General features: G+C 42.1%; 1 protein-coding gene across 1 annotated transcript in view; it reads right to left on the minus strand.

The window, feature by feature from the left end:
* Positions 1–264: 264 nt before the first annotated feature.
* KCNK9 (potassium two pore domain channel subfamily K member 9) overlaps positions 265–16,113 on the minus strand; it is an 86,941-nt gene continuing 71,092 nt past the window's right edge. The window contains exon 2 of the mRNA XM_085326254.1: positions 265–1,106. Coding sequence (XP_085182380.1) covers positions 265–1,106 — 842 coding nt within the window. The remainder of the gene's footprint in view (positions 1,107–16,113) is intronic.

The raw sequence follows: 16,113 nt of genomic DNA on the forward strand, positions 1-16,113 counted from the left end.
CTCCCAGCTGTGTGTGCAACTTTGGATTTGGTACCCACTTCACGTCACCTTGAATCCTCTGACATCCACCGAGGGGGTAATGTAAGGCATACTTTGCTGGAACAGTAATAATCCATGCTTCATGCTCAAGAGCTGAGTCTCAGAGGAGGACTGGCTTGCTCTACTCCCTTTGGCCTCACTCCGTCTCACTCAAGGAACAAAATAAAAACAAAACAACGAAGAAAAACTGGGGAAAACAAGGAAAGCAAATGAAGACAGATCACTTTATATGGACTTTCGCCTTTTCATCAGCCTGTGGTTATCTGTAAAGCTGTGCAACCCAGGTGAGACGGAGCTGACAGGAGATGGGAAAAGGCTGTTTTTTAATGTGCTTGGCGAGATCTCCTCTATCTTGTAAGAGATGGAGTGAAAGTACTGGGGGTTCAGCTTTGAGCTGAACGAATTTTGGTGGGACACCACCCGGCTGGTGTACTCATGGGACCTGTAACACATGCAGGAACAAACTGACTGAAGGTCTGTAACTTCGGCCTTGTACCGCGGCCGACCGTGCTGGGAGTCCTCTTGGATGTGGATAATCATGCTGTTGCGGTTCCCTGCCAGGGACGCCCGTTCCTCGGCATCCCGCCTCTCGTCCTCGCTGTTCATGGTTAAGAACCTGAGAACAACCAGATTTAGAAATGCCCCAATGACTGTCAACCCTACTAGAATGTACATAAAGCTAAAAGCCACATAGAGAGGCTTCTTTTGAAGGGCCCCTTTGGTCTGCAGGGCCACATAGTCTCCAAACCCTATTGTAGTCAATGTTATAAAGCAGTAATAGTAAGCATGGAAAAAGCTCCATTCCTCATACTGGGAAAAGGCTGCTGCTCCAATGCAGAGTGTTCCCATACAGGAGAAGAAACCCACAGTGACCATGTTTTCCATGGAGACCTCGGTGCTCCTCATCCCACAGCACTTTTTGATGCGTTTCAAGAGGTACTTGACGAAGGTGTTCATGCGCTCGCCCAAGCTCTGGAACATGACGAGTGTCAGTGGGATCCCCAGAACTGCGTAGAACATGCAAAAGGCCTTCCCCGCGTCAGTCCCCGGGGCAGCATGTCCATAACCTGGGAGAGGGAACGAAAAGACAATACAGTCAGCAAGGTGGTTGATTACCACAGCTCCTGAACCTCAGTAACTCAAACATTGCAGCAGATTCAAAACCACAGTGGCTCAGAGGTCACCACACTCAGAGAATCTTCCTATCTCCATACTCATATTCTGTATCCATAAAAAATAAACAAGACACAAAAAACACAGGAGTGAGGAAGACGAAAGAATGGGCAAGACATCCTACGTTAAGTAATGACGCAGTCTCCTGAACAAGAAAGAGTGGTGTTGGCTTGTCCCAAAATCAGGCTCCACTGATGATATCCAAATTCTGTATCTGCTGGCAAAGAGAAGTCAACAACTTCCATAGAACTACCAACTGAAGAATCTCCTTTTCAAACGGCCCTCCATATAGAAGTAACCCTKTTCCTAGACAACCTGTGAAAGCCACTCACTGCTGAAATACCATGGGATTTTAGGGGTTTAATGCCTGCTCTATCTTGAATTATTGTAGAATGAACAACTTATCAACTCCTTTTACAGTCCTACAGCTTTTATAGGCAGGCTGGCAGAGGCAACTGTGTCAGGATGCTGAACTACTCAAGGACAAAGGATGTAGCATGCTTCAGAGCAAGGTTTACAGAGAATAAAATCATAGCTGAACTTTCATTCAAAATCACACCACAAGTGTGGGAGGTTCTATTTCAAAAATTGTAATTTCACAYCATACTGCTTTAGAAATCTACATTTGGTATTAAGATGGTAAGTGACAGTACCAAAGTTCCTGAAATGATGACTGGGACTCACCTGGCCATGAAGCTGACAATGTATATACCACTAGCTACATTCCTCTTAAAGTCAGATTAGAAATCAGCACTTCCCAAGCACAGTTCATGTCGTCTACACCTAGAGATCTGAAACAGATCAATGAATTGTTCTCAGATAACATCTATTTGTCTACAGTGATTATAACAGAAAGGCAGGGACAGAACTAAGTTCAAGATTAACATACCTAAATTTAGGTATCTACATGTGCGCTAGATGTCAAAGCTTCTATTATAGTCAACAGAGATTTAATGAAAACAGGTGGGAGAGGTCATTTAACTGACCATCCACACATCTGTTTACCTTATGGCAAGATGAGATGGCTCCACTGACTATATTGACTAGGTCCTCATCAGACTGACTAGATCTCTGCTGACTACAAAAAAATTTAGACATCTCCTGCACAATCCAATATACAACACCTAAATGCAGGTGTCTTAATCATGAGTAGAGCTCTGCCTTCCCCAACTAGCTCAAATGTAGATGCCTGCATTGTAGACACTGAAGGTTCAAAGCAGTAGCCCAGACAGAGCTGCCTAGTATCATTTGTGACCTCTGACAATCCGTTATCTGTGTATAAYCTGGCAGATAATACACAGGACATACAGCAGATCCACATTCCTATAGACCAGAAACTGGAGGCCAGACAGCATCTCAGATACTATTGGGCAGACTAGGTGAGCATGGCACTCCCTGAAGACCATTTCTCTCATACTGTTTCAGCCTTGTCCATCACCTTCACAATCTAATTAGGGACCTGATGCTTATACATTTGCCTAATGAATTTTTTTTAGCCTGTTGATACTCTTGTGGCAACAGATTGTAGAAGTTCACTACCTGCTGCATAAAAATGTGCTTTATAATTGTAAATATATCTCTTTATTTCAGTTCTACATCCACCTTATCCACCACCTTCATGAGTTTGTAAACCTCAGCTCTACTCCTGCCCTCAGCAGTCTCCTGTCCAAACTGAAGCTGCAGCCTTTATAGCCTCTTCTCATATAGCAGACATCCCATGCTCTTGATCATTTTAATTCCCTTCTCTAGACCTTCTTTAGCCTTGCCATGTCTTTTTTGAGGTGCAGAAACCAAAACTCCACCTAGCCTGTGGATGCACCTCTGACTCTGCAGTTTTGCTAGAAAAAAAAAAAAAAAAACGTGAACACAGAGCAACCTTCCAAATGAAAAGCAACACTGGACAACAGAAAGAAAATTAGAAAACCAGTAAGAATACCCTCCTAATGGGCAACAAGCATTTTGTTAGCTCAGTTGATAGTTGTTGGCAGATAGAATGGAAGAAAAAACAGTTGTAGATAAATTTTAAAATGAAGACATTATTTTTCATGTTACAAAACAAATATATTCACCTGTTGCATTGGGCCACGTAGCCTGTTCATTGTAAAAAGCATTTTCAAAATTACCTGGAAGGGGAAGTGCCTCCAATAGATTGATGCTGGATTTGTTCCACCTGACTGTCCCTCAATAAAGCCTATAATTGCCTCTCATTACTAAGATCAGCTTTTGAACAACAGGGGTGTTAATTAAACCAGGGACATCTTCCCATTTTATAGCTTTAGTTACAGCTGATAAAGAGAAAGAAAGCTTCAGAAAATGTGATTTTCCAGATGGTTACAGAGATGGCAGTTGGTGGAAACAGCTTTCACTTTGGGTTCTAAAGAGAATGGTTGGAGTGAAAAAAGATTTCTTTKGATATCATTATATCCCACTTACTAAAGATATCCACAAAGATATTTTAGGGAGATTATAAAACATTARTATTATATGCTTACAGACTATCTCACAGTTGAATTTCTGAAGTTCATCACMGACTTTGTAATTAACTCAGACTCACAACTCTCTCTTATAAGACAGGAATATATTCATATCCCTATTTTACAGATAGGAAAGTACTGTCACAAGCAGACTATAATTTCTCTCCAATTCACAAAAGTATACAAAAGATCCAGAAATTCTGATTTCTATTCTGCCCCGGAACATATTCCTCCTCAGTTTTCACAATATTAAATTATGTACCTCTTACCATATTTTGATCATGAAGCTGGRGGAAAGACAAGGCTTATTCATGAACTTGGAATAAGAGTTTACAAATAAACTCATGTGTAGGGGATCAGATTGATATATTTCTCCAGTCACATGTCTTTAAAGAGTAGGTACCTTAGTCATTGACTTCAGCACTCTATAATTAACGTTTTGAAAAGATCTCAAAGACCAAATTCTCAATTACTTTAGCACTACAGAATAGGTGAAAAACAAACCCCAACAGTTCACATTCTCCAAGATTCTATAAAGTTAAAATTTGAAATAAAGGCCTGCCTTTTTACCATCAGAGATTGCTCATGGGATGAAAGAGAAGGTCAGTGTTTGCCAGAGGAAGAGGTGCACAGAGACACATTCTGATAGGAAATAGTCCTCTGTGGTGGACGAGGTCTCTCTCCAAGTAGATAGGTTTCACTTGCATCAGGCATGAATAGGCAAAAGCAATTGCTTTGGTAGCAGATTTCAGCTACCAATATTCAGCCTAGGGACTTCTGTTAAATTCCTCCACACAAATGMCACTGTCCTTTTGCAGGTTATAGAGAGGGCTCCAAAAGAACAGTAAGAAACGCCAGGATTAAAGAGAAATAGAGCATTAGATTAAACATGGCATTGATATTTCTTTCTCTTCTGTGATGAAGGAAGAAAGGTCAAACAGAAGTGATTATAACTAGATTCAGAGAATGCATCCCCTAACGAGCCAAGGAACTGAGATAACAGAAAGGCTGCTCATGTGTTCAAAGGGGAGATGTCCATAATGCGATAYATCTGCTGTGTGCCAGGGAGCAAAACACTCAGGCCAGTTCTTTCTTCTGAAAATAGAGAGATTTCTGCTTATTTTGTAAATGGATAGGTCACCCCATCTATGTGATAAGAGAAATTCTTAAAGTTAGGAGGGGCTGTTCTGCTCACAGAGCATTAGGTTGAGCAGCAGAGCATCCTTGAGCTTTTGGAAAAATGGTCAAACCTTGTTATTTTATCTAACAGAATTCATTAGAAGGCCAGCTGCTCCTTATTTATAGGTTACAGTAATAGTATGTATTGATGGAGTGTATATAGACAGAGTTTTAYCTTGATCCGCATCTAGGAAAATACTTGTGCCTCCATCTAGTGTACTGTCCAGTGTGCTGTGTTCCACAATAGAGCAGCATGACCAGAGCAGGCAGACTTGTCTGATATTTAAGGAGAAAACATTTGAATGATCAAGGAGAGTCTAAATAACTTTCACCTTGACAGAAAGTGATTTCATTAGTGCCCTCTCTCTCTTTTATAATCCCTCTCAATTGTCTAAGCTTTCAAGACGGAACTTGTCTAGTTTGGYACCAAGAAGAATAGTTTGGAATGAAAAAATGTCATGTCTCAGAGTGTTATTCCAGTTTTGGAGTACAAAGCACCAATCTACCGCAAATGTCACCTCCTCCAAGTTATGGAAAAGGCTGCACTACAGATGTCAGGCAGAACTGCAGGAAGGTTTAGACAAGTGAGGCAAATGGTCAGACCATAGGAGCTTATACTAAATGGGTAATTTGTTGCTTGCTGTCTTCTCTGTCTTTGATTTTTTTCCAGCTCTTGTCCTCTCTCCTGTGGAAAGCTTATTTTCCACGGTGCCTTTCAAATGAGACCCAGAGGGAAACCCCTTACTACAGTTTATGCGAGGTCTACTCAAGAAGACAAGCACAGATAAGCTTCCCCTTGCTTCTAAAGAGACATCAGAGCAAGTGTGCTGGGGTACCAGGCCATGCCTGTAGCATGCAATAGAGCGCAGTGAATCCACAAGTGACCAGAAGGAGATGGCTAGGGAAAAATATGAGAATGGTAAAAGTATATAAGATATTTGTAGCTCAAGCACTTCTTGACCCAGGTATGGTTTCACTGTTCCTACAATGGATTTCTCTTCCACAACCTTGTCCATTCTCTCCTTGCATCTGCGYAAAATTTTTGCATCTACAGCATCCTGTGGCAAGGAAGTCCATAGATCAACCCTGTGTTCTTTAAAAAATCACCTCCACTTCTTTATTTTGAATGTCTCTCCAGCTAGTATGATTTCATGTCCATACCTCCTGTATAGAAGAGATTGTCTCTCTTTTGTAGATAGTTTATCAACACAGATGCAATGTTCTGCTCAGTTCAGGCCTTGAGCAAGTATCTCTGGCAGTGCACTGCTTCATGTGGATAGATCAGCTTGCTTAGATCTACATCAGTGATCTTTGCACCATGCTCAGCTGCAGGGTATATACATGCCCATAAAGTCTGAGTTGTCCTCCAACATGAATCCTCCTGAGTAATATTTTGCTTCTGGAACAAAAAGCATCTCAAAAAAAAAAAAAAACAATGCTATGCTATTGCAATGATGCACACTGCCCAGAATAAGGCAATTCATAGCAAAAATTAAACATTGTGAGGAAAAATCCTGAAGGTTTTCCATGTGTTATATCTACATAGTAACCATCTCTTTAAGACTGCAAGGCAATACCTACGCCAGCAAATTAAACTGGGCCAAGGGATGGATTCCAGCACCAGCTTGTGAYTGTCCACTTTGTTAAAGCACAGTTCCTGTCACAGCCTTGGCCTTTCCCAGCACTGTCCCAGGCAATGTCCTTGGAGGTTAGCATCAGTCTAGGACCACTCCAATCAAGCACCACGCTGGGGCAGTACGAGGATCTAGCTGTTACACATTCTCCATGCCACATCTGTTGGCCTCTGAAAAACAGGTCCTGTTCTAATCAGTAGCACAGATATAGACAATGTAGTGCAAGGTAAAGGGTGCTTCTCCATAGAGGGCTCTATTCTGTCAGCAGTTTGGGGGAGGTTTGTCTCTAGATATCTATTGATACCAGGCCAAATACATGGTCAGTGCTAAATGATAAAAATGAAATGTGGCAGTGATAAGTTATTTATAGTTAGTACTCAAGCCAGTGTGTAGCTGCAGAACAGTAAGCCTCATTCACATTTACATTCAATTTACAACAGGTTTTAGAGGTCTTGAATCTTGAAACAATGACATTCTGTATTATTCATGAGGGACATTTTGTTTCTCGCAGGAGTAGGTTTCTCCCATCATTCATCTACATATCATTCATCCCAGTGACGGACATTTGGGCCTGGTCTTCGACAACAGCTACTCCATTTCCATGACTCAAGCCTTTCTTACTCATGCTGGCAGTAGTTCTGAGTGTGAGATAATGAAAAGAAGATAATGGCACCTGTTACTCAGACAGGAAAGCATAATTCAGATTAAAACATCTTCCTGATGTTACACACTCACTTCAGAGGTTTATCTACGTCAGGGAAACTGCCACAAAGAACAGCCTGGGCTACTCGTGCTTTGAGCAGAGAGAAGAAATGATGCTGTCTTCATGGTATGAACAAAACTGCTTTCAAGAAGGACTGGGAAAGGAGTTTCTGCTATTTGACTCTGGTAACAGCAAAAAGACCCTCAGGGACAGGCATGACAAGCCACAAGGCTCAGGTTCCTGAGCAGCAGGGGAAAAAGCCCCATCATAGCTGGTGAATAACACATGCTAACATGTATGAATGACCAAGCAATTGCTAGAAAGCAATGAATGCTTGCAGACCCCACCTTTAGGATTGATCTTGGACCATGCGTGGTTAAACATCCCCTTAAACTTTTTTGCAAGAGCAGAACACTATCGCTAATTCCCTCTTTCTTGGGTGATTATATTCTATTTAATTGCATCTTCATTCAAAAATTTCAGTCAAAAGCACTCCTGTTCATTTCTTACCACAAACTTCAGCTCTCCACTGTTGGCAATGTTATTCAGCTGCAGAACTCCACCACAGTGGTGGTGAGAGATGGACAGAAATTTCATCTAACTGGTAGTTACCAACAACTCATTTACCAGCACAAAGCCATTCTTCTGTAAGAAAATCAGAGAGTAAATCATATCTCTGTCAGGAAAAGTGCTGATCTCTGTCCACCATAGCTTGATTCTGCTTTACCTGGATGTAAGTTGCCATCTTAATACATCAACCTCCTGGTAAAAGAGTATCTTTAACTTGCTCTCTCTTCTTTCTCCCACATATCTGGGCTCTCTCTAACACCTGCTGCATTTGTCCCTGAACATCTGCAGGACCCCCTTTTTCCTTCAATTCTCTTTCCAGTCCTTCAGGTATCTCACTCCAATATRTCACGTGCATAATGTCCTTTGGTTTTGTACAGCACTCCCCCTCCAATCTGCTTAAAACACAGTCTCTAAAATCAGGTCAAAGTGTGGCACTCCTATGGGCAGGTGAAGAAATATGAGACAGTATCATCTAAAGCTGCAAAGACATGAACAGAGAGAGTGAGAGAAGAAAGGATGTACCAGCACTAGCTGCACCCTCAGATCCAAAATCCCTTGACAAGGCTGACTCAGCCTCTCACCTCTGCTCTGTTGTGACTGCTTCCAAGTCCTGGCTGAAGAGATAAGGCCATGCTTGCCTGGAAATTACACTCACCGCTTCATATTGAATCAAGACCTACACAAGATCTCCTGTTACAAACAGCAAGGATGCAGCAGGCTTCTCTAGCTTTATTAAACGCAATATGAGCGCTGAAGTCTTTTCTTGTTGMTCTTGGAACCAAGCTTTCAAAATGTTCAGGGAAAACAACTTCAAATGAAGGTCAGTAGAGCTCTGATTGRATAGGCAGACACACACAAATACAYATGCRGCCCAGCAGAGAAGTAGGGAGGAGRAGGTTTGGTTCTCCTCTGATCCACTGACTTGCAGGTCAGATSGCAGCTGAAGCCTTTTTTCTTGTAGGTGGGTGGTCAGTCCTGACCAGTGAACATTGTGAATCAGGAYAGATGACTGCCTCAGCCTATGAAGTTAGCCCAGAAATAGCGATTTCTGTAAGCACATTCAGCACATCAGGCCAAATGAGCTACCTGTCAGCGAACTGAGTGGCRGCAGCCCGATAGCCAAGGCTCATCAAAAATCAGGTTGAAGGGCTCAACAAAAATACTGGTAAATACTGCTGTATCAGCAACACTATCCTCAAAGCCATGCGTCCCTCCACAACACTGGCTTCTCTAGCCTCCCGTTTCCTAACTCTCTCCATTGCAGACTGGTCTACAGTCATCATGCATTGCCTTGCTGTCATAGACCTTCTGCTTTATGAAACTGGAACCCATGAATGGCATCTCTGAATGGCAGCACAGCCCTCAGTTKTATCAGCCACTCCTCCCAGCTAGGTATCATCAGYAAACTTGCTGAGGAGGCACTCCGTCCCCTCATCCAGGTCATTGATGAATAAGTTGAGTAAGACTGGACCCAGCACTGACTCGCTGGGGACATTGCTAGCTACAGGCCTCCAGCTAGACTCTGCAGCATTGATGACAACCCTCTGAGCTCTGCCATTCAAATATTTCTTAATCCACCTCACCGTCCACCATAGAAAGCCTTGCTGAAGTCAAGGTACGCAACATCCACTGCTCTCCCTTCACCTACCCAGCCAGTCATGCCAGCCTAGAAGGCTATCATGCTTGAAGGCTATCCATGCTAGAAAGTTATCCATGCTGACTACTCCTGACCACCTTCTTCTCCCCCACATGTTCAGAGATGGCATTTAGAATCAGTTGTTCCATCACATTTGCAGGGATGGAGGTGAGGCTGACTGGCCTGTAGTTTCCTGGGTTCTCTTTCTTGCCCCTTTTTAAGAAAGGAGTGACACTGGCTTTCTTCCAGTCCTCAGGCACCTCTCCTGTTCTCCATTACCTTTCAAAGATTTGACCTTTCATACACATTCAGTAACTCTGCCTTCTCTGTATCCTTCGTCACCAGGCCATCCACCCCACTCAGTAGTGGGCCCACATTTTCTCTAATCTTCTTTTTACTATTGATGTGTTTGAAGAAGCCCTTGTTGTCCTGGACATCCCTTGCCAGATTTAATTACACATGGGCCTTTAGCCTTCCTTGTCGCATCCCTGCATACTCTGACAACATTCTTATATTCCTCCCAAAATTCTTAGAGGATCAAGGCAGRCAGAGTGTCTCAGTCCCAGTAAGGCTGTCAGTAAGGTCACCTCCATGGCAGACACCAGAGAAYTGTGTTTCTGACGTTCTCAAACTGCACAGATTTGGGTTACTTTCTCCTTCCCCGCCTGAAGTCCAACAGCAACATAAATACATTTTTGAGGGTCTCAGGCCAGAAAGAAAAAGACAAGAGATGAGCTCTCCTCCTGCCCTAAGGATCGCTACTGGGGGGRGGGGGGGGAAGAGGGGAGGGAGAAGTAGTGTTCATTCATTTTGCTGGGGCAGAGTAGCAGTAGCCAAATGTGCTCATTTAACCATACGCCCATCAAAGGTGAGCGCCCAGGCAGTTTCCACTTTCTTCACAACCAGAGAGACTTGGAGGATTCTCTGCTTCTCCTGGGAARCATTTCATGCTTCTCCTGCACCCCACAACCCTGAGGGGGACACTGTTCCCCCATCTTGAGACCTGTTGCTTCTGTCTACTGGGGAAGCATAGAGTTGATCACAACATTTGGGCCTTTCAGATACCCACTGGGGCAATGCGAGAATAGGCTCACAAGTTTACACCACTGCATAAGAAGATTTTTTTGAAAAATAGTTCTGTTTTTATCCTCATTTCTTGATAAGGCTGAGCCACATATATATATTTCTCTACCCATCTGTCTTTCCTCCTCAATTGCTTTGAAGTCACTCATCAATTTCCAGTACTTAAAAGAAGTTGTAATGTGAACTTGATAGTAATCTGTTCTGTTGGGCCTGCCATCTGGCCAATCTGTGAATATACACAAAGAGTCCAAAAAAATCAACACACCCACAGTCCAAATCCTGCTACAAATCCATCAGCTTCCTGTCTGGCCAGTTAAAGGCAAAAAAAAAAAAAAAAAGAAAAAAAGAAAAGAAAAGAAAAAGAGAAAAACAGGAGCAGGGCGACCTGCAAGATAGAAAGAGATGTGGGGCCATGGGAGATGGGAGAAAACTAGAGAGATGTGTCTCCATCATCTTATGACACATCCTGTGATGTGATGCCTGTCCTCTTACAAGGGGAAGACTGTAGATAAGGTTCAAGAGTAATGGTGGATTTTATTGCAGAACACAGGAAAATGGRTGTCATTAGTTCTGCTGCTCAGGAAACCGCTTATTTCTAGCAAAAGCTAAAACTTGCAAAATGTTGCTTTAAAAAATAAAATGTTTGAGAGTTCTACATCTTTTTTTCGGGGGGGGGCATATACAACTTTTCCATTTTTCTCAGTAAAAATTTAATTCAGTAAAAACRGTTCTTAAACAAAGGAAAGAAGAAATTTTCAAAAGGCTACAAAAAACACTGACAATCTTTTTTTGCTTGTCTGTGTGCTGCAGACACAGAAGACTTGATTGTCTCAAACCTGCTTTTGTTGAACTTAYACAGCTTCTACTTGTACTCCTTAGATAAGAGGTAACTGCAATCATTGACAATTCTTTTGCATAAGAAGGTAGAGCATCCAAAGTAACTGCTTCCTGGTATAACATCCCTGGAGTCCCAGGAAGTCAAGGATACAAATACTTGTTAGTTGTTACTGTCCTGCCATAACAATTATCATCTCTACTCATCTCTGCAGTGATGTCTGTAGTGGAATGATCTCCACATTTGCCCCAGATACTGAAAGGGGGTACAACACTAGTGGCAATAAAGGTTGTGTTGCTAGTGATGCTGAACATACCCTTGAGAAATGAGTTATTCTTTCTCCTGAATTAAAANCAGCAAGAGCATTATACCTTCCATCCAGCCACTGCCTCCCATACTTTCCCCAGCTCCTGGCTTGCAGAACAAGCTATGTGGTTTCCTCTGTCTGGGAAAAGAGACTGGGAAGAGAGAAAAGATCTTTTCTCCASCTCTGTGAGGAGACAGGAACTGAAAAGGGCCATTATTCTAGTAACAGATATAGTAATACCTTTCCCCGACTCTTTCCTAAACCAACAGTGATTTGGTTCTGGATTTCCAGCTGGTCAGTTGTTGACAGTTCCCTGGACTGCAGCTGAGCMTGGCCAGCTTTCTAAAGAAATCAGCAACAGTACAAATCAGCAGCAGGAAAGAGTGATCAGCAGACTACCTGAATTCTCRTAACAGCAAGAATAACAAACCTCCAATCTAAGGACAGGCAGGTTGACAGTGACTCTTTGGGTTCAGAAGTCTTGGGAGCTTCACAGTAACCACCAAGTGATCTGGTTCTCTGCTCCCTACACATCACAGACTCATGTATTTTAGGGCTGTGCAGCATTAAAGCTTTTCATTTGGACTACAGTGTGTTTAATATCTCTTTGGCACTGAGAGATTTGTGACTGCACAAAGCCCTGTAGCATTTCTGAGTCAACATTTTCCCACTCAACTCAAGCTCTCTATCTCTGACTCTACCCCTGCACGCCTTTTCTCCACTTCCTCCCCTCCATTTTGTTCTCTGGAACAGTCAGGTTTGACCTGAGGCTCACATCACATTAGACCAAGACAAATCATGCCCAGAACAAGATCTCAATCTGAAGAGAATCGTAGCAACCACTAGGAAAAGACTTATCAGATCATGTTATCTATTCCTGGGGGCTGGCACATGATTGTTCCCTACAAAATATTCTCCAGGGCTTTGTCCAGTTTTGTTTAAATGATTGAAATAACAGGGTTTCAGCTCCTTCCCTTAGGAAACTATTCCTCTGTCTAGCAGACCCAGCTATTAGGAAGGTTTTTTTGATACACAGCCTGTATTCTTCTTTGCTCTCCTGTAGCACAGTGCTCTTTTACAGCACTCATTCCAATCCCCTCCCCCTTCCTATTTCTCTCCATCACTGTTCACTCCTTATACTGCTYGGAGATAGTCACAGCTTCATCCCTTAGTCAGTATTAGATATGGAATTCTTCGGGGCAGAGTCCTGCAGCAAGGAAGACAATACATGTTTTATAAGTTATACACAGACTCAGCTTTTAAGTATTTCCTCAGAAACATTTAAGGAGTAGCTAACGAGCCGCTAAAAATGYGGACATTCTTACCACACTTCTTTGAGATCCTTCCTGCTCTTCAGCAATTTTCCAGGATCTTTGCTAGAAATGTGCACAGTCTTCAAAGACGCAGGGCTACAATAAGCAGGATTATCAGTTTCCCCCTCCTTGCCAAATGTAACCTTTGAGTATGTGCCTCTAACTAGCTACTGTTATAACATAATCTCATTGCATTACAAACTCTTTTTGATGCCTCYATTTCTTCACATCCAAAAGCCTCCTACTGCATATATGTCAGTACTATTTYCCCTCAATTTGCTTCATAAATGGCCTTCTCACCCCTCTTTAATTGAGATATTGATAGGCAGATTACTGGCGGACAGTTCATCAGTTTATTGGTGATGACCTAAGAACTCTCAGTGAGGGCGGAAGGGTGAAGGACTCCCTGCCTGCAGGGCTTAGGATTATCCCACCAGYACTCTTGAGGGCCAGGGAAAAATAAGTCAGTAAGAAGGGTAGGGGCTCATGTCTTAATGTGAGGCCAAAAGTGAATGGGTTTCTTCTTCCTTTCCTTTTTTATGCTCTGATGACAGAAAGGGAGTATGAGAAATTTCTGCTTTGTTTGTTYAGAGGGTTACTTGTTTTCAAGCTAAAAATACACGAAGTCTGAGCCTTGACAGGGTTTACAACCTTCAGCCTTCAACCCTGCTGAACGCCYGAGACCTCTCTCAGTCTGACACTGCCAGGGCTTGGATGCTGATTCTTAACAAAACCCCTGCTAAATAAWTGTTACTGAAGGTCAGCAAAAAGCAGAGTGGCTCAAAACATTGAACACAAATCTTTCCGGCCAGAGTAACCACCTCCTCCGTACCTGTGGTGTCATTATCCACTGCAGTCCACAGAGCTTTGTTTGCAAATCGGAGCGACATCAATTGCTGTTAAAGCTCATCTAGTAAAACACAGCACGTCCAGAGGAGCCCTCTGAGAGGCAAAGGCTGCCATTTGTTCGGCTGTGATTTCACTACAGCAATTACATTTTGCCTCTATGACTCCCCTCTTCTCTATGAAACTAAGAGACTTATGAGAGCACAGATAATTTGTTATGAGTTTGCCGGTGTATCTGCTTTTATTTCCTGCTGTATCTACTGAAGATTGTTCCCTTGTGGGAGAAAAAAAAGGATATTTTGCAAACTTTTAGAAAACACTTATAGGCACCTGCTATCTCCTTTCTGCTTTCAGAGAAACAAGGGTTTCCCCTATCAGAAGGGTAGCTAATGGAAGGCTTAGTGATTCTCACTATGTTTAATGGGTCCACACTAGAAAAACACACCAGTAAATTAAATAGGAGGCATGACTTTTACTAATACAGTTAAACTGATACAAGCTCTGCTCCGGACCTGGACAAAGTTATAGAGATGTAAAAGTGCTTGTTCCAGTGCAGTTTCTGTGTCAGCAGGTGAACAGTCGAGCGTGCAGGAACTAGCAATTCCACTTCTTTCTCCTTTGCTTTTCTGTCTCTTTTTTGTTTTGTTTTGTTTTTGTGATTACAATACGRGAATTAGGCAGCTACACAACAGCCTTGGGCTTTGAAGGGTCTTTTCTAGTTTCAGTAATGATGCTAAATGCTAGTTTTCCTGGTTCTAGATCCTTGCAACCATATACTCCTTTACATCGGTTCAAGCATTTATTTTACCCTCTTCTGAAAAAAAGCTCTCAAACATGAATTTTTACTTGGGCGGGCTGCAGTTTTGGCCAATGCGTATTTTCCCTGCAGACATTCTAATTTTCCAGCAGCTTTATTAGCTGAAACCTGGCTTCAGTGATCTGACAGCCAGACCAAGTGAAGTCCACCATAATTCCGCCCCCATTACATCGCATATAGATCAAGCAGTGATTCAATCAGATTTATAGACAGATTTGATTAAAAGGGTATATGTATTTCATTAAAAAAGACCAATGCTAAGTTCAAATGCTTTGAATTGGGCTTATTCTTTCCAATGTAAGATTTTTGATTTCTGTTGCTCATACTCTCAAAACACAATTATGCTGGAAAAGGCCAGCAAAAGGAGATTTCTCAAGTTTCCTTTCAAAATGTCAAGTGTGTTCAGTCTTTGAAAACCTGAAATAATTCAACTAAAACACTTCTGTGATGGAAAAAGTTCAATTTTGACTGAGAATGCCTTTTCAAAATTTGGAAACAGAAACATTGATGGAAATATATTGCCCAGCCTTACTACCCAGTCCAGTTGCTCACTGAGCCAGTACTAAGTCTGGCTTAGATTTATCCTTGGACTTTGAAGACAGAAGAGCTAAGCTAATAGGTGAACTGAAGCAAAAGTTTTACATTATTCAGGGTTACGTGAGAGAAGATTTGCTGGAATTGCAGTATCAAGGTAATTACGATGCTACAGTTATACTGGTCTAACATACTGGGCTGACACTTTTCTTTGGAGTCACCTCATCTTTTTTTTTTTTTTTTCCCAAATAGTAGCTTTCATCTCAAATAAGCAAGCCCACCTGAGGTATATACAGACTGACAGTACCTTTCCCTGCCAATGCAATCCAGAGGCTTTTCTCATGTGATACTGTCCCAATCAGCAGAAACTGTACAAAATCAGGCAGATATTTTAGGAACTTGAGACTAAGATACATTAAACCCAGAACGTACTTTCACATACAATGGAAATCCCCTTCATAAAAAGATGGAGCTCTATCTCAGTTAGGATTTTTGTCTCCACTAATCCAGCTGAAAGGCTGTCCTTAAACTCACTCCTCTTATGGCTAAAAATATTCCTATTTTCAGCCCAAATTTATTCATAGTCTGCTTGTTCCCATATAAATAAAGCTTTTAGTTAAACAGCTCTCCTCCTAGTTTGCTTCCCCTACTGCTATAGATTCATAAAGAGCAGCCATATTCCACCAGCATTTCTTTTCCTAGGATGAATAAGGCAGTCTCTTCTAGTTTCCTGCCTAACTGCTAACTAACTGCCCTCCTAACTGCTTTCATAGCATTTTGCATCTTTCCAGTTTGAATTCAATTTTCTTGTGTGTGGACAACCCAAATTTAGACRCAGAAACACAGAAGTTCAAAGCTCCATTTGTACAGATTTAGAACAGTACTTTATCCAGTTTTGTACAGATCTTGGAGATAGCACTGACAGGAAAGTTGAGACAAAATACTGAGTCTTGAACTTACCTGTCTTTGG

Source organism: Rhea americana, unplaced genomic scaffold, assembly GCF_003343005.1.
Source record: "Rhea americana isolate MKP2758 unplaced genomic scaffold, rheAme1 scaffold_0, whole genome shotgun sequence".
NCBI lineage: Eukaryota > Metazoa > Chordata > Aves > Rheiformes > Rheidae > Rhea > Rhea americana.